At 36.9% G+C, this 26,451-nt stretch overlaps 1 protein-coding gene across 2 annotated transcripts; it reads right to left on the minus strand.

Moving 5' to 3' along the window:
- Positions 1-652: 652 nt before the first annotated feature.
- LOC121380900 (zinc finger protein 143-like) lies at positions 653-18,614 on the minus strand. Of its 2 annotated transcripts, none has more exons than XM_041509930.1 (14): positions 17,356-18,614; positions 13,132-13,199; positions 11,147-11,260; positions 10,021-10,110; positions 8,366-8,547; positions 7,102-7,297; positions 6,324-6,498; positions 5,444-5,617; positions 4,660-4,752; positions 3,820-3,984; positions 3,123-3,251; positions 2,562-2,720; positions 2,157-2,293; positions 653-1,411 (listed from the first exon to the last, which is right to left on the minus strand). In XM_041509930.1, the coding sequence occupies exons 1-14, from the start codon at positions 18,557-18,559 to the stop codon at positions 1,298-1,300; spliced, it is 3,000 nt and encodes a 999-aa protein (XP_041365864.1). In that variant the 5' UTR covers positions 18,560-18,614; the 3' UTR covers positions 653-1,297. The 2 variants fall into 2 exon arrangements, with proteins under 2 accessions (XP_041365864.1, XP_041365863.1); XM_041509929.1 differs by having other exon boundaries at positions 11,147-11,263; positions 17,356-18,613.
- Between the last annotated feature and the right edge of the window lie 7,837 nt (positions 18,615-26,451).

Consider the following 26,451-nt stretch of genomic DNA (forward strand, 5'->3'; position numbering starts at 1 on the left):
TGTGTGTAAATATAACCATTGGATGATCATCTCAAAAGAGAAACTTTGTGCTCAGACAAGATCTTGAGACATGTTCTTTGTATTCTACATATTTCATCAAAATCTTTTTACCCCAGAAAAACAGATGAGATTCTGCATATTAAGTAAACAAGAATTCAGTGGAAAAAAAAATATATACTAATCTTTGATTTAATATTTACGATAAATCTTCTTTTAAAAACAAAATTTGTAATTGTAATTGATTCTGATATTTTTTTCCAAAACTTGCAATGAGATGGATCAAAACCAAGTGTCCTTGGATCCAGGACTTATAGTTTGTGAGAAATGAAGTTAAATGCAAAAAATAAATAATCGAGGTCAATTCTTATTTCTCAAAAACAAATGTCTACACACATACATTAATAAAATAATCAAATATAGAGTTTAGTAGGGTAAACTACTGAAGAAATGTGATTTCAAAATTCATGAGTAGACAACATTCTTCATTATCGGTATCTATTGCCATTTGATTTATATTCTCATCAATGTTTTTACAAAATATAACATTTTTGGTTTTAATCCCCTACCAGTCCAACCGGAGGGGACTACAGGTTTCATCTTTGTCCTTCTGTCTGTATGTCCATCCATCTGTCCCACATATAGTTTTCCGGTTGTTTTTTCCACAATGCCTCGAGGTATTGAGCCGATATTTTGTGTATAGCTTCATTGTGTATGGATACAGATCAAGTTTGACTTTCAAAGCGTTTACCCCATTTTTATTTACAGAGTTATGGCCCTTCAACTTAAGAGATAGGGGAGGAGGGGGCAAAAAAATAAATTCAGATTTTTTTTTTTTGGCAAAGCCTCAAGATATTGAGCTGAAATTTTATGTACAGCTTTATCACATTCTGTTCCAGATCTAGTTTGATTTTCATGGCAATTTTACCCATTTTTCACATAATTATGGCCCTTGAATTTAGGAGATATGAAAACATTTTGGACCCGGTAGGGGAAATGTCTTACTTTAGCAGTAGTCTCAAAACATTTTCTTTTCTTTTTACATCAATGACATAAAAAAAACCAATCTTTAAAATTTTAGCTGGAATATGCATAGCATATATGTGACTATTCACAGATGCAACTATCAACCCAGTTTCATTGATACAGGACTTACAGTATGTCAGAACATGAAAATGTAATGTTGGAGCTAAACATGAAAGTTGATGCTGTCACTGTCGGAAACATAACAGCTATATCTCGCCTTGTGACTTTGTTACGGTGTGACAATATATATATAAAAAAAAGTCTTGAGACACAATTATTCCAGATCCTGTAGGTTGATGGTCGTCCCAGAGAACTCTTCAGCTTGGGTCACTTCAGAATCCAGGTTTGCCGATCCATCACTGTACAAGTCTGGGTGAGGCGGATCATCCTAAAAAAATACCCCAAAACATCAAATAATAAATGAATGCATCACATCTGATAGAGACTATTAACAGTGATGTTAAAAGTCATTTTTATAATACAAGCTTAAAAGAATCTTTAAAAAGAGGGAAACACCATACCATAGTTTAAATAATTTATAAAGATCATCAAACACATCAACTTCCTAATAATTATTTTTTACATAAAAAAAGAGAGACAGATAGAAAAAAAAATAGTAGTCCTTTAACTGTCTAGATACTGCCGGCAAGATACCTCGCCTGACATGATGCCAGTTGACACACGGTGTACAGTGTATTCACTAATTCATATCTCCCACCATATTGCACTGGCCAGAAATAGCTTTAGCAGACAATACTTATTTACTTTACATTTCTTAGAGAAATAACTGGGAATTCTGAGTTGAAAAAGTGGTAAATTAAAACACATTACGTGAAGAAGGTAACTGAAATATAAAATACATTACCTGTAGAACGTGACTAATGTATTGAAGTATTACTGTGTAAGACAACCGATACATTAAAATACATTGCCTGTAGAACGTGACTAATGTATTGAAATATTACTGTTTAAGACAACCGATACATTAAAATACATTACCTGTAGAACGTGACTAATGTATTGAAATATTACTGTGTAAGACAACCGATACATTAAAATACATTACCTGTAGAACATGACTAATGTATTGAAATATTACTGTGTAAGACAACCGATACATTAAAATACATTACCTGTAGAAGCTGTGTCTGGACATACGTAATGCCTGTCTCTGGATCTTTGAACATGAGTCCTTGGGAACTGAGTAATTCTGGAGGATTGAAAGTCTGTCTTGTTGTTGTCGATGGCGTGACGAGCATTCCATTATCATCTAAAGAAGTAAAACTTTCTTTTAAAAATTTATAAAACTTTTCCATATTCCAGATGCACGAGCAAAACAATTTGCACAATGTTTGAAGCAAGACTACTAGTAAGAAGTAAAAAACATGATGCACAATTTTGTGTACAAATAAAATTTTCTTGGATTAACTTTTTCATGACCAAATACTGGTACTTTTTTATGTCTTTAAAATTTCACCGATAGGTGAACCTATAAGCATTGATCTGCCTTTTATTATGTCCGACCGACCGATCATTACCTGCAATGACGTCATTATTCCCCGAAGTGGTCTGCTGTTGTGCAATGCCTTCTTGAATCATCTGCCAACGTTTACGTGCTCTGTCACTCAGTCTTCGATTTGAATGGAAGTCCGTCCGAGCCGAACCACTGCTACCCGATTTCCCACTGTGATCTTTATCTAACAATATTAAAACATACTTTATGTTCATTACCTTCTGACATAGGCTTTTGTGCAAATCAATATAAGCAGTTCAAAACAGGAAAGTGCTCACCTGGTAACATAATTACGAAATAAAACATACTATAAATGACTAAAACATTAAAAAAATGTAGGTCTCTACAAAGAATAAAGACTAATTATAAACCAGATTACTGCAACGCCGTAGATGTTTGCGTCATGTAAAATATGTGTCATGTAAATTTTGCGAACTGTTAGTATCTGCAATTACAATAATGCGTAAATATATATACATGTATAAATTTCATGTCTTAAGGTTGGGCAATGCAAAATTTATATGCATACATTTTCCCCCCAAGTTTAGAGTAATTTGAATTGTATTAGAATATGTGAGTAATTTACCTGCTGAAGCTGTTGTTTTAGGCTGTGTGGCGTGTTGCTGGATAGGGCTAGTCAACTGTAATATCACATTGCCGGCAAGATGTTCTGACTCCAGCTCTTCACCTTCATCCAGATTAATCAATGAATTATCTAAAACAGACACGAGTTAACAATTAAAAAAAGAATTACATGCCTTCAATACATATCTTAATTAGTTGGTGTTTATTCAATCTAAAAACTAGTTATCATGCTGTATATACTATGATAAAAACTAGTTATCATGCTGTATATACTATGATAAAAACTAGTTATCATGCTGTATATACTATGATAAAAACTAGTTATCATGCTGTATATACTATGATAAAAACTAGTTATCATGCTGTATATACTATGATAAAAACTTTTAGCAACTTGGTACTGCTGCATTGGACTTCAAAATATAAGCTATATTTAATGAAGTGTCATTTAGTTTTGTGTTAAAAATCTCTGGTTACTTATACAGAATAATGACGAATAAATCCAGTGTTTTCTCTTTGAAAGTCACAGGTTTTCTTTTATTTAAGCACATTTACTAAAAAAAATTGTCTTAGTATATTTGTAAGAAACCTAATAAAACGCTTTTTAACTGAGATAAAAAAAAAAAACCAGAAAGATAATTTGTTGCCCCAAAATTCAATATCAATTCACTGCACAATATCCATGATCAGCAAGTTACCTGCATGTACAAAATCTGGAGAAGTCGTGTCCCTTGCCACAGTAGTTAAAATATTTTCTTGTGCAGCTGTAGTAACTAGACTGATATCCTGTGGTGCCGACGTCGTTAGACTGGTGTCTTCACCCGTTATCACCGATTCCAAAGATTCTACACTCATGGACACATCTAAACGAAATTTAAATGAAAAACTTGTCAAATCAACTTTTTAGAGATAAGTCTCCAAAAATTACATATTATATTTCAACCTATGGTAGTTACAGGATTAACTAAATATCAACATGTAACAAAAGTTTAAACTCACAATCTCGTTTTCCCATTTTGTATCTTAAAAGAAAACATTCAACTTTTTTTTAATATATAAATCTGTATTTCACTATTAAGATATTGTAAGCTTTCATCTTTTTAAAGCTCTGGGCGGTCTATCTAAACTGGACTAAAGAGCTACCACTATAGTCCAAGTACCTAGAACAAAGCCCATCTTTAAGAGCAGATGTCTTTTATATGTCCAAATAATTAAAAAAATAACTAAGAATAACTAAAAAACCCTATTAAAGTTGGATATAAAAACCCACCTGATGTATTATTAACATGACCTCAAGAATGTTCTACCAAAAATGGAAATGAATGAATGAATGAATGAATGTTTAACGACACCCCAGCACGAAAAATACATCGGCTATTTGGTGTCAAACTATGGTAAATGCAAAAACAAATTTGATGATCAACATCAATATAAAAATTCAACAGTTAAATTAAAACAGTGTAAAGAACTGTGCAAAAATACAAATATCACAGATAGATCAAATTAAAATTTAGAGTAAAAGGAAGATGAAAACAAACCTGTTGTTTCATTGACATCGTCCATGTCCTCAAGAGCTGCATCATCATCTCCGTTCAACAGCGGCACTAGAACCAAGTGTCGAGTCTCAGTGCCTGACAAATACAGATTCACAATTCAAGAACTAATACATATCTTAGGGACGAATTTAATCGTGAAAAACATATTAGAACAAAATACATAGAAGCATGTAGTAGAAAACATATTAATGCAGTCAATTTATTAATAAAGATATTTATTTGATTTCTGCAAGGTGTATCTGTATACTTTTTATTGTGCCATTAATATTTTTTTATAATGTAGGTCATGGTGACCTAGTTACGGTATGCAACACACTGCCATCCCAAATTGTATGATGGTGATTTGATGACCCTATGAAGTAATAAGAAACATATGTCTCAGAAACAAAGAGTTTACAGGCGTATAACACCATACTATAAGTTTGTTTTGTTTAACAACACCTTAAAGCACATTGATTTATTAATCATTGGCTATTGGATATCAAACATTTGGTAATTTTGACATATAGTCTTAGAGACGAAACCCACTACATTTTTCCATTAGTAGCAAGGAATCTTTTATATGCACATAACACATTCCACAGCCTTTGATACACCAGTCGTGGTATACTGGCTGGAATTAGAAATAGTCAAATGGGCTCACCAATGGGGATCAATCTCACACTGACCGCTCATTAAACAAGCACTTTACCACTGGGCTACATGCCGTTCCCCATTACAATAATACAAGTCATCAAACCCGGGCGTATTGTAATAGAACACTCACCAGATGGAGCTTCCAGGTAGTGCTTGATTATGTGATTGCGCAGGTTTGCCTTGCATGTGTAGGTTCTCATGCATCCCTCCATTGGACAATGATATGTTATTTCCTTGTCTGACTGTTCGTGCCGCTTTAAGTGAACGTACAGACTACTCTTAGCTGCAAACCTCGACTTGCACCCTGTCAAAATAAACAGCAACACAGGTTACATCCACTAATATGTTCCAGGCATTGAATTTTGAGCTTTTTGTTTACGATTCTACCAGTATCAGCAATTGTTATTTTGGGAGTCCGTCTCATCATCTTACACTTCTGACCCGAAATCCGAGATTTGCGGAAGCACGGAATCGAGCTAAATTTGCTGCCTGTGTAAATAAAGAATAATTCACAAGTACCTGTTGGAGACGATGTACGTTACGAATGGTTGACAAATGTATCTAATGAGCAAACTTGAGTAAGATATATTTGCAAACGATGAATTGTAAGACAAATCCTCTTCAAAGGGTCTGAGGATTATTTCATTTCTTACAAAACTTGAAAAATTAATTTCTTAAATTAACATAGTTTTAAGAGACAAACAATAAAGCAAACAAATTAAAACATTAGGTTGAAAGTGTGAAAGTTAACGATATTATAGACACAATTGATGTACTAAAATGATGTCGTACATTTATTGTTACTCGGGGACCCTTGGGTCACGATCTCAGAATCCACAGCCAATCACAAATCTCGGAAGTTATCCCCACATTCAATGCCCGAATATGTCACTAATTCAGATGTTTCTTTTTTAATTGTCCAGGAAATCATGAAATTAAAAAAAATTACCTATATGGATAATATTATGATACATTAAGATTATTAATCCATTGACTGAAAAAATAAATACCTTCAACCGGACAGACAAAGGGCTTCATCCCACTGTGCGTGACCATGTGACCTTTAAGGTGCTCCGCCCTCATAAAGCCTTTGTTACAGAGCTGACACACCCACTTCCTGATTCCAGTGTGCTTGGCCATGTGTCTCTTTAATTTACTGGCTGTCGCAAACGCCCATGTACAGCCCTGAAAAAAAGTACAAGATGCAGTAAATAACACGAACAAAAAACTAAACCAAAGTACATGAACATCCCCCCACCCCCAATTAATGGTCACAGCATAGCCATACAGGTACAATACCAACAAACGAAGAAAATTGGTTTTCTTTAATGACACCACTAGAGCACACTGATTTATTAATCAGCTATTGGATGTTAAATATTTGGTAGTTTTTGACACGTAGTCCCTCAGCAACAAGGGATCTTTTATATGCACTTTCTCACAGACAGAACAGCATATACCTCGGTCTTCGATTCAGCCAATGAAAGCTAAACGTGAAAAAAAACATGATAAACAGTTAAAGGTCAATGGTTTAATTAATGAAAAACAAATCGATACATCAAAGGTTGTGGTATGTGCTATCCTGTCTATGAACACGACATATGGTGTCTTATTTATTTTCACTCTCTCTGGACTGTTCACAACATTTACTAAATATCAGCAAAAAAATCTCAACAAAATCATCCTTACGAAAAACAATGAAGTGAAAATTATTTGACCTTCCAGAAGGTACTGACAACTTCCCACTCTAAGTAGATAAAATAGTGAAAAGCATCGAACTATACAAACCTCGTATGAACACGGATACGGCTTTTCACCCGTGTGTTTGCGCTGATGCTGCTTGAGCCGACAGAGTTTATCAAACACCTTGCCGCACCCATCGTAGTTACAGGTGAGATCCTCCCGATCCTGGAGGTGGACGCGCGCGTGAGACCCCATACAGTTGGAGGAGAAGAACACTTTATCACAGCCTTCTACCGGACACCTGGAACAAAACCACAGAGTTACAAACCATACAGTTGGAGGAGAAAAACAATTTTTATCACAGCCTTCTACCGGACACCTGGAACAAAACCACAGAGTTACAAACCATACAGTTGGAGGAGAAGAACAATTTTTATCACAGCCTTCTACCGGACACCTGGAACAAAACCACAGAGTTACAAACCATACAGTTGGAGGAGAAGAACACTTTATAACAGCCTTCTACCGGACACCTGGAACAAACACAAAAAAAGAACACTTTATCACAGCCTTCTACAGGACACCTGGAACAAAAAACATGTTACAACTGCAGCAAACTTGGGACTGTCTATTTAAAGCTTATTCAGAATCTTGATATGAAATGCTGGAGAAGACAACCTTTTATCTATGATATGGAGTTTTCAACTTTTTCAAGATCGGTTTAACTTGGATACGACACACACCTGGACTCTATAGTGTTTGTTTCCAGGTGTCCTGTTGAAGGCTGTGACAAAGTGTTCTTCTCTTTTAATGACTATTATTATTATACATGCCATGTATTTTCTTGTTTATAATATCGGTGTCTCTATATTCAATGTGTTTCTGGGCATTCTAAACATTTCTAATAATCTAAACTAGATTTTATCTCCCAAAAATTCTGTGCATACACAAAAAATATATATTATAAAATAAAAATAAGTTTGAACTACTACAGACATCAGAACCACACTGGACGTAGACACACTGATATTCTAAACAAGAACATTTCTTTAAAAGAGCAATGTTAGTTGTGAAAAAAGGTCGTATTCAGGGCTAGCTCTAGGTCATAAGAAAATTTAGCCAAATCATCTATTAAACTTTAAAAATAGCAGAAACTCAGTTGGTTTGTAACAAAATATAATTTTTACACAAAATTATTTTGCCAAATTAAAATGAAATACGCCAATTTGTTCTGAAATTTGTAAATGACGAATGTCAGAGCTAGTCCTGCTTATTAGTCGGAAACATCTTATAATGGCAGCAAACTTTTAAAAAAAAGAAATTGAATGAAAACAAAAGGCAGATTCTGCACAATAATGCAAATGATTACTTGTAAGTTTTTTCTGTTTCTGGGTGAGACCGCATGTGCAGATCGAGCTGCCTCTTCGTGGGGAACCTCTCGTTACAGCCTGGCTCAGAACACAGCTCCGTACACGGACGTTCGTGAAGCTTCCGGTGTGAGTTCATGTTGTACACAGTGGTAAACTTGCGACCACAACCCTCAAAATCACACTGAAACAAAAGACATTATTGTAAACCGTTCAATTGGGTGAATCTGGAGTACATAGATATGTTTATATAAAGCAAAGCTCACCTTGTATATTGCCAAATTAGCCAATTATCAAGTTTTAAGTGGCTACAACTTTTAGTAACGAGAGTAAAGTTAATATCTGTATTTAAGTGGTCTGGAACCATTTACCAAATTCTAACATTTGCTTCCCAGTTAAAATATGACAAGTAGAAATTGCTCTACATTTAAAAAGAAAAAAGATTTCGAGCCTTGAATACCACTAGTAGTTGCTGGCTATTTTAAATTAAAAGATACAAGCATTTGAATCTATACATCAGAGTATGACAAATATTTTGAAAAGTCACTAGCCACAGGGCTAGTGGGTTTGTGAAAACCACTAGCCCACCAAGATAAAGCACTAGCCCAAATTCTTGATCAATTATAACTGGATTTTTATCTAATTTTTGTAAGATTACACATTTACGATTATAACAGTAAAATGAAACAAGCACTTAAATTATGTTGTAACTTTCAGTTTTGTCGTGTTGTACATGTACGTTTGGTCTTTTGTCAAGTGTGATCCATCATTATTGTCCCATTTTCGCTTTTGCCCTCTCCCGGGGAAAAATAATTGATTAAACTCATGGTTGGTATCTAAAACCACTATCAAAACAATTAAATTTAAATGAGGGTACGACAGTGTGACACGATAATAGATGGTTCAGTGTATTTGGTAGTGGGTTATGTTTTTAGGGCCTACTATTCATGTCGCCAGGAACGGTACTGCCAATTGCTCAAATACAGGGCATTATCCCATGTCAGACCGATATCAAAAGACTGTAACGGCGACATCTAATCCGTTGTTAATTGATGAACAAAAAAGGTATTATCTTGTATCGGCAGCTGTGAGACATTATCCAAACGTAATAGCCCAAGCCGAGTCATTGCATGTGCGGTTAGCATTAAAGTAAATTGTTTTCCTGGTTGCCGATAACCATATGTAAGCGAAGTGTTAAATTAGAAAACAATAGGTAAATAAAACAAACACTGAAATTCAAAGCATGACTGGGGTTTACTTGATTGAGATTAACCTGTCGTCGCGATTGGTGATTTCCAAGTTAGCCTAAAACATAATTATGTGCGCGATTAACTACCACGTGACGTGTCCAACCAATCAAAACACGCATGTCATTAGACTTATTTCCTGTGCCAGAAACTTGAAACAAAAACACGATCGAGCGATAAGGAGAGGGGGTGGGAAAACCACTAGCTGGCTAGTGGTTTTGCGTTTCTCACTAGCCCGAACTTAAAAACCACTAGCCACGGGCGTCGGGCTAGCGGATTTGTCGAACTCTGTACATGTATATCAACTATTTGGATTATACTGTTTTTCTCTTACATAATAATTAAAAGATACAAGCATTTGAATCTATACATTTATATCAACTATTTGGATTACACTGTTTTTCTCTTACATAATAATTTTTCCTTCCTTCATGAGATTCTTCGTGACGTTTCAATTTGTAGGCAGTTGTGAAAGCCCAATCACAGCCCACTCTGGAACACTACAAATCAAAATAAAGGACAAATATTTTATAAGATTCTTCGTGACGTTTCAATTTGTAGGCAGTTGTGAAAGCCCAATCACAGCCCACTCTGGAACACTACAAATCAAAATAAAGGACAGATATTTTATAAAACATTTGAGTAAACCATTAATAATACAAGCTCCTACATTTGCAAACTATCACACTAGAACTATAACATTGGGATTTTTTGGAGGAAAAGGAGAGTGAATCTTGAAATAAGACTAACAACGTATCAACAATTACTTAATCCTAAGGGCTATTCTCTATGTACAGTTTACTACATGGCCATTGCACAAGTACAGATGCTGGAAATTTTTACTAATTACAGCATTACGCTGGCAATTTAAATATGGTCAGTCCTTCACGTTTGAAAATATGAGGAGTGATAAATCACTCAACTGGTAGGCATTTTACAGTAAAGATATTGAGAAAACATATCTTAAAGCTAAATAATTAAATTTCTGTTACATTGGTACAGACGTAGCAACAAGAGTTTGTTCATATCTCGATAAATGTAAAAATTAGGTCAGGGAACATCATATCTGTTGACGTCATTTTATATGGGCAAGTTGTCATATTGAGCATTATTGTTTATGGAAAAAAATAATTCAAAATAAAGTATGCACTTTTATTGTTATTGTTAGCAAGTTTGATTCTAATTTAATTATAAGTATTGTTTGTTATTTCTTTTATGTTCATCTGGGTATGAACAAAAAAAAAAAATCCGCAAACGTATGTGAGAATGGCTTCACAGATTCACAGTTTGCAGATGATTATTTTTGGTTCATACCTCGATGAATGTAAAAGAAATAACAGACAATCCATAAAACAATCAGCAGGAGGAACATCATTATTATATTTTTAGGTGATCGATAAAAACATTTCTGAGACAAAATTAAGGTGAATTTGGGCATGCAAGCATTCATGTCAGATGTGAAGGACTGTATGATGGCTTTGACATACATTAATCTGACCAGCAATATTACTGGACTAGGAACATCTATCCACTTACCTTGAAAGGTCGCTCGCCAGTGTGCCTCATTTCATGGACTTTCAACTTGCACAGTTTGCTGAATACTTTGTTACAACCAGGCTCAGTGCAAACCCATGATTTACGAGATGAATCCTGCTACAAAAAAAATATCTATAAATAAAAATAAATCTATACTTAACTGGATCCATTCTTAAAAACCTAAACATACGCACCCACTGCTGCCATATAAATATACTCCTAATGGAAAAAGCAGCAACGTGTCCTACATAAACTACCCTAGTGATTTCCCTAGAAATTTGGCACGGCATGGTAGACCAAACACTTTTAGGGCATTTTCACCATTTTCGGGCCACTTTTATTTCATTAAAAATACACAAAAATTAATTGAAATAAACATTAATGTAATTTATGTGCTTGCTTTAATAAATGAATGGCAAAAGATATAAAAGGCATATTTTATTAATTAATAATAACTTTTTGGGTGTTTTATAAAGGCAATTTTAGAATTAATTATTGAAAAAGGCTTGTTTAATCTAGGGCAGAATGTCGCTGATTAAGGGAACATGGTGCTCGACTATTGAGGCATGGTGCTGCACCATGCTAAAACAAGCTAGGGAAAACACTCAGGGCAGAATGGCGCTGATTGAGGCAAGATGGTGCTCGACTATTGAGGCATGGTGCTGCACCATGCTAAAACAAGCTAGGGAAAACACTCAGGGCAGCATGGCGCTGATTGAGGCAAAATGAACCTCGACTATTGAGGCATGGTGCTGCACCATGCTAAAACAAGCTAGGGAAAACACTCAGGGCAGAATGGCGCTGATTGAGGCAAGATGGTGCTCGACTATTGAGGCATGGTGCTGCATCATGCTAAAACAAGCTAGGGAAAACACTCAGGGCAGCATGGCGCTGATTGAGGCAAAATGAACCTCGACTATTGAGGCATGGTGCTGCACCATGCTAAAACAAGCTAGGGAAAACACTCAGGGCAGAATGGCGCTGATTGAGGCAAGATGGTGCTCGACTATTGAGGCATGGTGCTGCACCATGCTAAAACAAGCTAGGGAAAACACTCAGGGCAGCATGGCGCTGATTGAGGCAAAATGGACCTCGACTATTGAGGCATGGTGCTGCACCATGCTAAAACAAGCTAGGGAACACACTACTACCCTATGGACGGGACAATACATACATTTGTACCATGGCCTTTCAGGTACTAACCGGCCTCGGTGGCGTCGTGGCAGGCCATCGGTCTACAGGCTGGTAGGTACTGGGTTCGGATCCCAGTCGAGGCATAGAATTTTTAATCCAGATACCGACTCCAAACCCTGAGTGAGTGCCCCGCAAGGCTCAATGGGTAGGTGTAAACCATTTGCACCGACCAGTGATCCATAACTGGTTCAACAAAGGCCATGGTTTGTGCTATCCTGCCTGTGGGAAGCGCAAATAAAAGATCCCTTGCTGCCTGTCATAAAAGAGTAGCCTATGTGGCGACAGCGGGTTTCCTCTAAAAAAAAATCAAAAAAATCTGTGTGGTTCTTAACCATATGTCTGACGCCATATAACCGTAAATAAAATAAAACAATGTGCCTCAGGCGAGTATATCCCCCATTGAGTCTGGGAAAGTTTTCACAATAAAACAATGTGCCTCAGGCGAGTATATCCCCCATTGAGTCTGGGAAAGTTTTCACAATAAAACAATGTGCCTCAGGCGAGTATATCCCCCATTGAGTCTGGGAAAGTTTTCACAATAAAACAATGTGCCTCAGGCGAGTATATCCCCCATTGAGTCTGGGAAAGTTTTCACAATAAAACAATGTGCCTCAGGCGAGTATATCCCCCATTGAGTCTGGGAAAGTTTTCACAATAAAACAATGTGCCTCAGGCGAGTATATCCCCCATTGAGTCTGGGAAAGTTTTCACAATAAAACAATGTGCCTCAGGCGAGTATATCCCCCATTGAGTCTGGGAAAGTTTTCACAATAAAACAAATTCACAAGTACCTCACTGTCTTCGTTTGGATATATGATGATTCCACTGTTATCACCTTGCACAGGAACAAGAAGATATCCTTTGAAAGAAATCAAACATGTTAGAATAATATAGATACACAATTCATAATTTGGTATATGTTAACACCTAATAATATAATATTAGAAAATAATCTTGTAATGTAATATATACGAATGACATAAAATTTACATCAATGGGAACAACATATGAACTAAGTGGACACATTGAAAAGATATCAAAAATAATAAGCAAACTAAACAGCGAAACACCTTTACATCAATATGCTGGCATTGAATTTGGTGATTTTTAAAAAAATAATTATGTGACTCAAAATCATAAACAATGCTACATGATTTCATATAGATATTTTAGGATTTAATGTCATAATCTTATATTTTCAACCCAAAATATGGGATTCCCGGAAGCACAGTACTCTGCCAAATTTGCATCTTGAGAAATCTAAATCTAATGCCCAATTCACACTAAAAACAATTTTCACACTGGTTCACCATGCATAGCCCCAAAACCAGTAAGCCCCCAGTCAGTTTGCCCCTAGTAAGACTGGTTCGCTCCCTGTCAGTTCGGCCTCAACTATTTCAGTCCCCCTCCTAATAAAGATAAAGGTATTAAGGGGGAGAGGGTAAGGGGGAACAGGTGAGCAAAATATTTTGCCAAATTGTCTATTAAACATTCAAAAATTACAGAAATCAACAGTTAATTTCTTAAAAATGCCTATTATTACATGAAATTATTTTTCGCCAAACTGAAATAAAATTCGCCAACTGCTTTCAAAATTCACCAGAGCTAGCCCTGCATGGGTTTGTTTGTTGGTAGATAGGCAGGCATAAATACTTTATGGGCCCAGCCACTGATTAAAATCAGGGTTTATGATTGTTTGTTTGGTAGGTATTAACATGCTTATATTCTGAGGGTTCAAACACGCTAACTGGGGACACAGCCTCTGATTAAACTCAGGGGTTGCTCCCATAATAAATTGAAGATTGATGGTAATACTGTACTATTATGATGTCGGTTAACACCAAACAGGCAACATTTTGTTTTAAAAATCTTGATTAGTGATATTTCTAGTCAATTGAAAATTGATTAGCGACTACTGTTTAATATTTTAAAATTAGTGTGTAGACACTGAACAAAATGTTCCGAAGAATGCTTTGAACCACAGACGATGTGGCCTCTTCTTTCACCTGGATGTATAGCCTAAGTGGTATTCATTGTCCTTTGATTTATAAGGGATTAACAAATGAGCAGATTGTCCTCTAAGTAGTAATTAAAGGAAACATGTCACGTAAACCATATTTGGCACCAACCATGTACAATTAATTATAAATTGAATCACCTAAAAAAAAAAATTATAAAAAATTAATTACTTAAAATATCTCCATAAAAGAACCCCAGATACGAGCTCTTAGCGGAAATTGCCGATCTTTAATGAGCAGGGCAATCACGAGGTCCCTGACGTCAGAGACGCGTCGCTTGATCTGAAGCCTTACACTTAAAAGCATTAGTCCGTACCACTCATAAAGAATCTAAGACTTGCACAGCTTACCAAAACAATGAGTGTTCGTTCGCAAAACGTTTTGCCGTATCAATATGAGCTGTTAGTAAATGAAGAAAGACACACATTTACTTACAACAGTGATACTGAAGAAAAAACGGATAGCGAGTCGGAGGGTGGAGAAACTGATGGTGCCAGACCAGACCGGTCGACCAATTTACAGCCCGGAGCCCGAAAGTAACCCGGAGACAAAACCAAAACTCGGATGCTAATGCCGAGGTGTATACTGTTCATATTTAGCATAAAGATACACCTCGATATGATGTATTTAAATATGTAAAAAATATAAATGTAGGACAAACATTTTTGGGTTTTTGGGTTTTTTAGAAAATATCGCATTTTTTATGTTCGGGTTGTACATAATGAAATCTGTATGCACAGTGTAAACAAACGCTCTAATTTACGACAAGGCGCTTCACTTTCATTAACCTGGCTTGTAAAACAACATAAATGACTTGAGAGTATAATCAACTTTTAAACTAAATATATTTCTATTTGCATCAATAGAACGAAATGGGGTTATAGTATTTTTCTCTCATAAAAAAAAGTAGCATATTATTAGGCCTATTGGTAGGGTGCGTTAGAGTAAAACGACCACTCACGATACCCAAGTGATAATTTTCTTTTCTTTGGTACTACGTAATTGGTCAGTTTTGTAATTTTAGATGGGAAAGTTTACTTAATCAAGGGTTTTACAGCATTATTTACAGTAATGAAGCAGGGCGGCTGATAATGTCCATTAACATTGTACTATAGTCGCGACAGGTTACGCCACAATACCCTGTAATCTTAAAAAAACTGGCACGTATTTTGTACGCATGTCTAGACCGTGGTAATCACTTACCTGGTCGATACCCTGCAATATACACCTGCCAATCAGGAATCACATGTGCAGGCCACGGAAAGAAAGGACCAATTAACTAAAACAACACTCCGATTCTCAAGTCAGCCCGTGGATGAAACATAATAGTTATTTCAACACCGACAGTAGTGGGGTTTTTTGTATTGAACTTCGTGTTGCTTTGGGGCTTCGGGCGATGAGGAACGTTTTTGTAACGTATTCCGCCCGAAGATTAAAAACATTATTTAAAATTATTATTGTTTTCTACACGTTTTTTAAAAACGTATTTAAATACATCGTACTGAGATGTATGCTCATGCCAAATCCCATGTTTGTATATGCCGTATTTAATTACTTATTGACGTTTCCTTCTTCGGACGGTGAATACAGATTTTGTTATGTAGGCCTACAGCCCTAACATGAAAAATCTTTTTTTTTCCAAAAAAATAAATAAATAAAAAATTCTACATTTTTGTTTTAACATATATAAATACATCATGCTGAGGTGTATCTTTGTGCCAAATATGTACAATGTACACCTCGGCATTCGCAACCGAGTACTGTTTTTGTCTCTGGGTAACGTTCGGGCTCCGGGCTGTAATTAGGCGGACACCAAAGTACTATGCGGTGTTGGTGTCCAATCTTTTCTTTTGCGATAAAATACACGCGTCTTTCTTCGGATACAATCCTTTGGAAAACCATAAAAAGACAATCCCGATCGTTTAAACTGTTTATTTTTTACACCCGAAGGCCGCGCAGTACGGCACTGTTGGACTGAAAAGATCGTAAGCCCCTTACTCCATATATAAACAGTTAACAACAATGGAAGAGTACAGCGGCTCTGACGTCACTTCCCTTTTTTTCCGAACGCTCACGAAGAAATATGCATAAATCGTACTTTGATACTGGTTAGCGTAATTTCTTCATTTTAAGTTAACTACACGTATTTTATTGTTATAAAGTTATTTGTATATTATTTTTATATCATTTTTCTTTTAAAATGAGCTATAATATGGTCTCGTGTCATGTTTCCTTTAAGCATCAAGACTATAATAACCTATAACGTACATAGTGATTACAGCTAACATATTAATACGTTATAAAACACTTTCCTTTCTTTGATAGTGGCCTCTTTTTGTTTGTGCAAGTGGTATTCACTGCCCCTACCTCTTGTAAATATACTTTCATTATGAAATTATACATTTTGATCAGCCTAAATCAAAGGAATTTTGATGCATAGCATCTCTCATATTACAGCCAAATACACACCAAATCCTGTTGGGTTTTTTTTTGCATGAGCGAACTCGCAGTGTTTCTGCCAGAAAGAAATGTTTGGGTATGGCGCTATGTTACTGAATGCAACCAGAGTCAACAGGGACTATGGGGGGCTTCCTCCACAAAGAAAATGGATTACATTTAGGGTTAGGCTTAAGAAAATCATACAATAATAATAAAGAGTCATTAATTTTGTCAAAATGTTAACTTAAAAAAAATAAAAATTTGGGTATGGCGCCATACCCATTTTACCCTCTGGCAGAAACCCTGAATTGGTAATTCATTGGGGGCTCACTGGTAATGCATTGGGGGCGAACCGACATGTGTTTTGGGGGCGAACATGCTTGGGGGCGAAACGTCAGGCATTTATAGCTGTCAAGCAAACTGATGCATGTTATTTTGCAAATTTTGGTTTGAACATTTAAATGAAACAACATAATAAAAAGCAGTTTTGGTGTGAATGGGCCTTAACAGTCAGTCAAGCTTTTGTTAGATTTTCTTTTAAAAACATTTGCAACACACCTGATCCCTGCAGTTGTGACTGAGCTGCTTGCTGTACGTCAACACCTAGTGTTTTTTCCAGCTGCACCGTACTGTTCAGTGTCGACTGTGGATGAGCAAGAGGTTGCAAAGCATTTGTTGCCTGGTTCAAATCTGCCGTGTTAATCAAATACAGCTGCTGGCCTTGCGTAGTGTTCACAAGTATTTGGGTCGAATTGGCAACTTTGTCTGTTGATATGGAAATTGTTGCGAGTGTCAAGTTTGGCATGGCAGCGTTTGTGCTCGAATCTGAAGAGCTAGAAGGTGTTTGTGTTACGGGTGCTGAAACCAGATATGTACCAGATGAAACGGCAGGTCCTTCAGGCTTTACAAAATGTTCACTCAATTCTGAATTATCTAATGTTTTGGTAACAGTATCTAAATCAATTTCTTTTGTTGGTGGTTGTTTGTTTTCTACTATTTGCAATGACTGAATTTTCTCAAGTTTCTGTCCCTTTAGACTGCTTACATTAGCCGATTCAACGACACCCGTGTCATTAAATTCGAGACCACTACTAGGAAGAGATTCAAGTTCATCTGGTGACATTAGTGCAATTGCTTCATTTTTATCAAATCCATGCAGTTCAAGAATTTGAAGATTGTCTTGCATTTCATCAGACTGAAATTCACTAAGGTGTATTTGTACACCTTCCCCATCACAACTAGGATCGACATTAGACTCATTCGTTTCTTCCATCGGATAAATGACAATGGGGTTACTGTCACCCACAGCAGTATCCATCTGCTGAGAACCAAATTCTCGACCCCCATTTCCTGAACACAGACTTACAGCAATTCCATTTTCTGCTTCAAAATAATTGTCAGAATTACCCCCATTACAGATCTCAAAATCTATCGTGCCAATATTTCTACACCTGGACTTCAACCATTCGGCATTGTTTTCAACCACTGCCCTCTCATAACTGTAACTGTCCAACTCGGACGATTCTGAATCGCTGTCTGCAGGAAGCAATTGCAAGTTATTGGCGGCTCGGTTATTTTCATCACTCCTATCGTCGCCATCTTGAAAATTTCGATGAATTTCATCTTGGATGCAAATACTTTCTTGTGTTAAACGAACTATATCAACATTATTTGAAGAAATAACACTTTCATTTTGGGATTCATGTGTTGCCCTGTGGGCGCCGCCATCTTTACCCTTTGTATGTCCCCCTTTTGGCGACATATTTGGACCCCGTGTTCATGGTCTATACGGGGTTCGCCATTGTTGTTCAAAGAGCAGAGAACTGTGATCACGTGATCTACTTTGTTGCTTTCGGATGGCGACGAAGTTGGGTCTGCGTGAAATAAGCTAATACCGAGGAAACGTGCTACAATTAGCATTGTAAAGTTTCGAACATAAAACTTAACGTTTCATAACCCCTTCTCTCAATCATGCACTATTTATTTTGTTGTCTGAATTTAGCAATGACATTATATTTCATGGTATCGCGGTGTTTGCAACGCCCCCTGGTAGTGAGTCTATAAATTACAATTCCATTATTGCTGATTTTTTTTTTTTTTTGATGTGATAAGATTGCAGTAACCTGAGAAGACTATACAATTATAAACTGGATTAAATCTAAATTAAAACAGGTTTTTTTAAACATAAATTACAATACTAAAGTTGCATAGTGGCAATAAAAGTGATGGCAAGTCGAGTCCTAAGTAGGCCTAGGTCTACTTAATTTGATTTTGTGCACAACCTGACGACATACAAGTGCATTACAATTTCAACATTCTTAAATTATCTATGAACAGATTATATGTATGGGATGGACTTGTTTGTTATTGTTTTAGCATTTGTCCCATGTCAGCTACAGAAAATTATATAGTACCGTAGCTGTTCTGTTAAATATCAACATTTTGCATTCAGAGGGTATTGTTTTGTTGAAAATCTACACCGAATTAGTTGCATAATTTCAGAGATGCGTCTTCTTATTTCTGTCCAAATGACAGAGCTACTAGCAAGAACTGTAATGGGAAAACAGCAACGAAAAGGGTTGCTTCTCGTTTGATAACCCATGCCCTTCCAGACTGTAATACCGCTGCTATAATATAAAGGGATGCAAAACCTATTAAACCTGGGGACTTAGATGCTGATATGGATAAATGGTCCGTTTTCAAAACTAAAACATACAGGAGTTTCTGGTGGTGCAAAAACAAAATAGAAAAAGGTCTACTTGGTTCATATTCAAACACCCCCACCCCCCACCTCCGCCAGATCACGCTACGCCCCTGTGTAGGTAGTACAGACGTTGATTGGTGAACCAACGAAGCTTTAGATCACTTCAACAAGTAGCCTAACTATTCCACATTGTGCATTGTTTGGCCACCTGAGAAAAGGTGATGTATATTCAAAATCAATAATTTTTGCTTTTGTTGATATTTGATATGACTACTCTTTGTGGTAATATTGTGGTAATATTATACATATAACGGAATATACCAGAGGCGGATCTAGGGGGTCAGGGGCCCGCCCCCCCTAAATTTTGCGATAGTTATAATTTTATTATATATTAATTTTCTCCTTTTTTTACGACACCCGAACCCCCCCCCCTCCAAACCTCCCGTAAAGTTCCCTTGACATTCCACCTCATGTCATTGCCCCCCCCCAATGGATTTTCTGGATCCGCCACTGTATACTAATAATTACAATGTTATGGCGAGAAAACTTGGTGTCTGACCAAACTTCAATTATTGATTGCGACTTGACCATTTAACACATTTATCTTCTAGATATTATAAAAGTCAGCATACGAATTATTATTTTAGATAACGTTACTTGTAGATATTTTTTATGGGATTGAACACCGTCAAAACGTAGCAGTTGGCTTCAAAAAGATCGTTTTAGGTGATGCATATAACACATGTATTCGTTTTTGCAGCCATTTTGTTAGCCATTTTATATTCTGGAAATGATAAAAACAAATTCTGTACAAAGTGAATGCAAGAATTGAATTTTAGTTTTGGAATATCGTATTCCTTAGAGTATATGTAGCATTTGGACAATCAGTTATTTATATTACAACCAAAAATGTGGTTCGATGCTCTTGGGAATTTTAAGTCGTTCCAATGCATTGAGCGCTACTTATATTCCACAATAAGCCGTTGTGGTAGACTTGATTTTAAAGTATAATCCAAACGTTAATTGACATATTAATTCTTTTTTATCCATCTTTTATTACATTCATCCCTAGTTATAGATAAGATAGAAAACGATTTTATGGTGACATTAAATGGCCTGAATAAAACTAATGTTCTATTTAGTCTTTTATTGCCTTCACATTAAACATAACCGTTAGTGTATGACACAAGTGCATTTTAATATTATATCAGCACTCTACTTCATTCTGATTATAATGTATTGCAACAGGTAATAGTTACAGATCCATGGAGCTGATTTCAATTAACAGCGCTGAATAGTAAATTAAGTATATCACATAACGGTGGTTAATATTTCCGTTCTGGATATGGAACACAGCGTTTATTAATAAACCAGAAAAATAACACATTAAAAACATGTACCAAAATTAATGGGAAACTGCATGTCATATAGAAAGAAAACGTGTTTGAGGCTACCATTAATACATGTAGTTCATAAATGGCGGGACTGAAAGTCCTATACTGGGCATCTTTCTAAGTACTGTTTAGGGATCTGGATTTCTAGCTGTCGGTAGAACGCCCGCTTGTGGTGCTTTGGTCTGAGAACTGAATCCCTTTGGTGAACCCATTCTCTGATTGTTTTCTTTCCCCATTCCAACCAGTGCCGCTCGACTGGTATATCAAAGGTCTGTCTGTGGGAAAATGCATTTAAAAGATCCCTTGCTGCTACTTAGAAAATGTAGCAAGTGTCATCTAAAACTAGGCCATGTATGTCATAATTATCAAATATTTCACATCTAATAGCCGACGATTAATAAATCGATTTGCTCTAGTGATGTCGTTAAACAAAATAAACTTTAACTTTCTACTGTTCGACATGTATCAAATAATAGTGTTGGTTATCTTAATACGTATATATTGAATGACACCCATAACATCATTGGACTATTTATCGTCTCAGCCAGTTCTCCGCAACTAGTGTAACAAAGGCCGTTGTGACGGAACATGCTCTTAATTTTGTTTTCGCCTGTGGCGATATTAATTGTTTTAGAGGGCCGTGTGCAGTTCCAATATGCACTTAAGCCCAGGTGGGCACTTTGTTACGTAATACCTCTTGCGCGACGGTCGTCGAGCTCTCTCTATTACATACCCAATCCAGGTGTGGAGGCCATGTGGCCAGTAGTTACGTAATACCTCCGCTAGTTCGGTACGATCGGGGTATTGCTGGCGGACTAGGCGTCATCAAGTCTGGCGATCTAAGAAAAATATGCCGGCTTGGTCGCTGTGGAAATATCACTTGATAGGGGGAGGACCGCGTTGTACACCCAGGCAATATTCGGGTATTATGATAAATAGCTAGGGTTTTAGAGATATCGGAGAAACATAGGAAAAAGAAAGAAAGAAGTGTTTTATTTAACGACGCACTCAACACATTTTATTTACGGTTATATGGCGTCAGACATATGGTTAAGGACCATACAGATTTTTTTAGAGGAAACCCGCTGTCGCCACATAGGCTACTCTTTTACGACAGGCAGCAAGGGATCTTTTATTTGCGCTTCCCACAGGCAGGATAGCACAAACCATGGCCTTTGTTGAACCAGTTATGGATCACTGGTTGGTGCAAGTGGTTTACACCTACCCATTGAGCCTTGCGGAGCACTCACTCAGGGTTTGGAGTCGATATCTGGATTAAAAATCCCATGCCTCGACTGGGGAGAAACATAGGAAGGCTGCAGGGGAAACGGACGTCGTCCACTGAACGAAATATATAAGTTCAGCCCGGACGTGGTAATTTTATATTATTTCTGCTCTGTTGTATAACCTTGATGTGATTGATGTGACTTTAAATATTTTAATACTGTATTATACCAATATTATTTAGACGGTGCTGCCGGTCATCTGACGCAGTAAACTGTAGGCTCACTGTTCTAAATAATTATTAAGGCTTAGCCAGTCATCCTAGAGGACCTAGGTAAACTGTAGGTTATTGTCTTTATTGTGATAGGTACCAGTATTAATTCTGTGTTACAAGGTTACTGAATGAGTAGTAAGGGTTAATTAAAAATTAACCAGTTAGGAATAGAGTTGTAATTCCTTTATTAATTAAGTTCCCCTGGCAGCGTTTCTCAATTATAACACGTGTGGGTGTTGTGTCACGGTGAAGTGATTACAATATTGTGTAAACTAGACACCTAGAGATTAACTAATTAAGTGATCAGTTCTGGGTTGTTATTATTTGTTGTTGTTAATTAACTACTGCGGCAGTACATTTGTCAGCGTAGTATTAATACAGATTCCAAAGTGTATTGTGTTTTGTTGTGTTTTCCAGTGAACTAAACGTGCTATATTATATATACTTTATATAAGATCTTATCTCTGTTCATACCTAGAGACGAGCCACGCGGGTTTTTGAACTGCCCGTTACAGAGAGATCTAATAGATATACAGTTGGGAGAGATATTTGGATAATCGTGTTTCATTCAGTTACTGGTATTATAGGATCCCCGTGACAGCCGTAGTATGTACTATCCTGTGTGAGATGCTGCTAATCGAAAAATGAAGCCCATTTCGTTGTGGTTTTCCTCACTCCTGTCTGTGGTGTATGCCGACGCCATACAACCGTAATTAATATGTGTTGAGTGTGTCATTAAAGTCTCAGTTTCTAGTTTCAACCTGTGAAAATCACTAAATTCTGGAACAAGGGGGTCGATCCTAAACAGACTGCGTATCAAGCGAGCGTTGTACCACTGGGCTACGTCCCGCCCCTCAATGGACATATATGCTATTGTGTGTGTGTGTGTGTGTGTGTGAGAGAGAGAGAGAGAGAGAGAGAGAGAGAGAGAGAGAGAGAGAGAGATTTAAGATATGGGATAAAATATCCCTTGCTACTAATAGAAAAATGTAGCGGGTTTCCTCTCCAAGACTTTATATCAACATTACCAAATGTTTGACATCCAATAGCTGATGATTCATAAATCAATTTGCGGTAGTAGTGTCATTAAACAAAATAAACCTTAACTATAAACGGAAGAAAAAAGTAAAGTAAAATATCTAAGAAATAATCAAACCACAAATCACAAGAAAAGAATGATGCCATGGCCAGGGCCGTAGCTAGCGGGGGGGGGGGGGGGGGGGGGGGGGGGAGGGGGAGGCAAATGCCCCCCCCTCCCGAAAAAATCCGGAAAGCATTATAGAGACTTAAAGAAAATTCTCTTCTTGACTGTTTAAGGAGATTTAGTCTATTAACTACTCAGTTGCCCCCCCCCCCCCAAACAAAAAATCCTAGCTACGGCCCTGATAATCCATCGCATCTTAGACGAACACTCTGCCACCGAATTGCATCGGACCTAGATACGTTATAGGTAACTGCATCCCAACGCCAACCCTCACCCATCCAAATCAGTCAACTCAAAAAATATTATTAAAAAAAATTAAACCGTCGCAAAAACCACACATTATTCTGATGAACCTTTTCACCAAACAATTCGTTGTTCAAAATATATTTAATGTTTACATCTGGTCTTGGATTCCTGAGACGATGACAAAATAACGTTAAAGTTTGTTTTGGATGTCAATTATTTGGTAATTCAAACCCGTAGTCTTCAAAAGAAAGCCGCTACATTTGTTTTTCATTTGACAGTACGAGATCTTTTATATGCATTTTCCAGTAGATAGGACATCACGTACCACAGGGGACTGGTTGAGACGGGGAAAAAAAAAATCAAAGAATGGGTACCATGAGGATGATGAACCAAATGCACACAGTTAACGGGATAGAATACATGTACGTATATCTTGATTACGTTTAAGGCCACCAACCGGTAGCATTTGACGATATAACACTAACGTACACACAAACACACACACACACACACACATAAATATAAATATTTTCATTTTCTCAAGAACACAACGAACGGTCGTCACCTGCTTGCTATAGCTATTTCTTAATATTCTACATTGCTTATGTTATAATCTCTCTCTCTCTCTCTCTCTCTCTCTCTCTCTCTCTCTCTCTCTCTCTCTCTCTCTCTCTCTCTCTCTCTCTCACACACACACACACACACACATGCCGCTGATTGGCTGCAATAGCGTTTCGCTCGCTCTCTCTCTCTCTCTCTCTCTCTCTCTCTCTCTCTCTCTCTCTCTCTCTCTTCTCTCTCTCTCTCTCTCTCTCTCTCTCTCTCTCTCTCTCTCTCTCTCTCTCTCTCTCTCTCTCTCTCTCTCTCTCTCTCTCTCTCTCTCACACACACACACGTCAAAATTACGATAGTCACATCTTTATATTATATACAAACTTAAATAGATATAAATTTTAAAAACAGTAACAGAAACCATAATATTTACACTGTTTAACATTAAAACATAATTTTGAAAATGAAGACATCTTTTGTTCGTCCCGGACCCAACCTCTGTGCGAATACATACGCCATCATTAAACTGATATAGACACGTAAGTAGGATCGCTATGACTAAGACATCTTTCAGGAAACACAAAATATAATTTACAGTCAATATAATAATATTGCAAGAAATATTAATGTTAGTGTTACTAATATTCTTAAAATCGAAGCTGCAATTCTGTAGGTAATCCACTGATAGAAAACATTACCGTCACAGTTCTGTACCAATTGGTTGGACTCGGTGAAATAAATCATTATAACGAATAACAGTACGGTCCTGCTATCAAAAGACCTGAACCGAACTTAATACATATTTAGAATTCTTAAAAAAACACACCCCAGAAAAACCAAGCATTGTGAGAGTACTAAAGCAACGCATGTCCCCTACCGGGCACAAAAACATTTCGTATCTCCTGAGTTCAAAGGTAATAACTACGTGAAAAATTAGTAAATCGCTATGAAAGTCATACTTGATTTGATAACAGAATTGTCAACACCATAAAGCTATGCATAAAATGTCAGAACAATTTCTCGAAAAATCAAAAACCTATATGTGGGACATACTGACTGACTGAGTGAGTGACCGACAGACAGACGGACTGACTGAGTGAGTGACCGACAGACATAGAGAAAGACGGAGATGAAACCTATAGTTCCCTCCGACTGGACTAAAAATATACCAGAACGTCATAGTATGACAGAATATGTTTATTAAACGTCAAAGTCCAAACTCGAGATTTTAAAGGTATCATACAACTATTTTTTTTACACAGTCAAGCATATAAACATTAGCCAGTGTAGCAATTAAAATCAGAAGAAAAAAAACAAAGTTTAAAATTCTATTTTAGAAGAAAAGAATAGCCTATGTGGCGTCATTCTATTAAAAATTGTAATAAAATAAAAGAACAAACAACCAACCAATCAACCAAACAAACAACAACAAAAAACTCCCCACAAAAAATAAACAATCAAACACACAAACAAGTTCACTACCTAGAGTTTTAAATATTACCAGTTTTTACCTTGAGGGGTCCAAGAAAGCAAATCGCATTAAACCTGCATGATATGGCTTTCAATTCTAGATGCAGGAATCAAACCCGTTTTACACCACAATTATAGGAGTTTGCTCCCCTTTCAACATTGCATCAGTAAAATCATCCGACGCTATATAACCGTAAATAAAATGTGTTGAGTGCGTCGTTAAATAAACCATTTACTTCAAGTAAAATCAGTTCTAAGGTCAGGTCAGGTCAGCACATAGGGTTTTACGTGCACGTTCAGAACAAGCTGTTGTAGCGCACGCCTGTATTAGGCAATTCCGTCCAGGACAGGAAAAGGGTAGGGTGGGTGGCAGAAGGGACCGCCCGCGCTGGCAGGTGCAAGGGAACAGTAGCAGCCCGACCGGGGTCGGTAGCGGGTGGGGGCAATGTCGGTGCTATTGAATTCTGAATATCCCGTAGGATTAAGTAAAAAGAGAAAATTTATTGAAATAATTTTGGCACATTTTTGAACGGTTCACCGAAAGGTAAAAGGGGAGCTGCATGTTATTTTTTTTAACTTAGAATGC

This window comes from Gigantopelta aegis, chromosome 9, assembly GCF_016097555.1.
Source record: "Gigantopelta aegis isolate Gae_Host chromosome 9, Gae_host_genome, whole genome shotgun sequence".
NCBI classification, from domain to species: domain Eukaryota; kingdom Metazoa; phylum Mollusca; class Gastropoda; order Neomphalida; family Peltospiridae; genus Gigantopelta; species Gigantopelta aegis.